At 45.5% G+C, this 1644-nt stretch overlaps 1 protein-coding gene across 1 annotated transcript in view; it reads right to left on the bottom strand.

Annotated features, from left to right (window-relative positions):
• Positions 1-379: 379 nt before the first annotated feature.
• LOC107717682 (zona pellucida sperm-binding protein 4-like) overlaps positions 380-1644 on the bottom strand; it is a 6796-nt gene continuing 5531 nt past the window's right edge. The window contains exons 5-8 of the mRNA XM_016524518.1: positions 976-1168; positions 769-916; positions 621-693; positions 380-544 (exon numbers count right to left, since the gene is read on the bottom strand). Of these exons, the coding sequence (XP_016380004.1) occupies positions 468-544; positions 621-693; positions 769-916; positions 976-1168 (491 nt within the window). The 3' untranslated portion in view covers positions 380-467. The remainder of the gene's footprint in view (positions 545-620; positions 694-768; positions 917-975; positions 1169-1644) is intronic.

The raw sequence follows: 1644 nt of genomic DNA, 5'->3' as shown, positions 1-1644 counted from the left end.
TAAATGAATACAGAATTAAGTGTTCAGGAAAAAGGCTTCCTCTTACAAAAGTTAAAGATATTTAGCCGAAAACAAAAGATTGGTTAAATAAACTCGACTCTTCTCGCTCGTGTAAAACCAAGAATAACAGTTTTGTTCCAAAGACACATCAGGACTCTCAAAACTACAAAAACCACAACGACATCCTTGCATGTCACATCCGCCAGAGGGCGCTGACATCAAAACAAGCACTTTAGCAGCTACAGAAAGACAGTGTAGTTGTTGGTCAATTCTCGGCACAGAGGACATTAAACACCAAACACAGCCGAACTCTGGAGGAACTGTAATAAATGTTGACTTTTGATCTAGTTTAATAGTGTAGACCAAGAAACAAACTGGGTACATGTACGTAACTTTAGACTCTGCAAGGTCAATACAACAGACAAAGCTACCTTGCCACATCAAAAAGCTTATTAAAACCACTAGATTTACATGATCAGAATAACTCCTCCACTAGAAACCACAGTCTGCTCACTAGAGATGGTCTTGACATGAGTGTCCCTTCCTGAAAGAAAATTAGAAGTGTGAAGACAAATGATAAAAACCTCAGTTCCTCTAGTCAAGTTAAGCCAAGAACTCACTCTTCCTGCCGCAGCTTTGCTCACAGGAGCCAGAAGATGGATGGCACACCGCAGTACTACAGTGGATGAAGATCTGACGGAGGAAAGAGGGTCAAGTCATAGAATCTATAAGGAGTAAAATTAAAGGTTCAAGTAGGGGGGAGCATACGGTTTCCTGCAGAGGAGCCAGTGACACTGGATCCACAAATGTGAACATCTTAACAATAAAGCGCTTGTAGTGGGTTGGGAAGTGAAGACCAGATGATCCAGTCACTGGAACCAATGTGGTCAGGTAACGGTCATCCTGGTAAGGGCATCTGAAAGGGAGGTCAGAAAATCCCCAGACTAGCAGTATAAACATTGCCATTACACTCACCCATCATCCAGAAGGTCCCACTGAGGTAGACCAAGTGGACTGGGGGTTGAAGTTGCCCAGCAGCGTCCCAGCATCAGGACAATGTTGGGGTCTGTCCTCTCCATAATGCGCACCTCAACATACACAGGCTCACGCAGGACTTTTGTGATGGGATAATCAGCATCACTGTAGTAGGACGTGAAGGCCTCATCCCCTGAGGAACAACACTGGTGATTAACCAGAAATGGCTGCAACCTGGAGTCTTAAGATACGAGGAACATACCTTCTGCACACCCTTTGGTGACACACTGGCCATTGGCTAGTCTAAGCTCCACCCTGAGGGGTCCAGGGGCAGCTACTGGTGGAGGTGGAGGAACGGTGTTTACCTCCACAACCAGAGCTTCCACAGAAGTGCCAGAGTACCTACACTGGAAGAGAAGCCTGGACAAAAGACGGGGAGCTTATAGCATTTGCCAGAGATGAACGAGTAAGAACAGCATAGATCACCTACTCAAAATGGCTGTCCCTTGTGATGGAACCAAACGGTCCCATCCCCCACTTCATAGGAGGAGGTCATTCGGTTCTCATACACCACATAACCATTGTCCTCCTGCAAATAGCAACACTGTTGGCATCCAGTCCATCATAGGCCATGAAGAATAAAACCATAAGCAGCTACTCACCATCATT

Source organism: Sinocyclocheilus rhinocerous, unplaced genomic scaffold (assembly GCF_001515625.1).
Source record: "Sinocyclocheilus rhinocerous isolate Xijiao unplaced genomic scaffold, SAMN03320098_v1.1 scaffold5900, whole genome shotgun sequence".
Taxonomy (NCBI): Eukaryota; Metazoa; Chordata; class Actinopteri; order Cypriniformes; family Cyprinidae; genus Sinocyclocheilus; species Sinocyclocheilus rhinocerous.
Note: the sequence above shows the minus strand (reverse complement) of the source record. Positions and strands in the feature narration are given on the sequence as shown.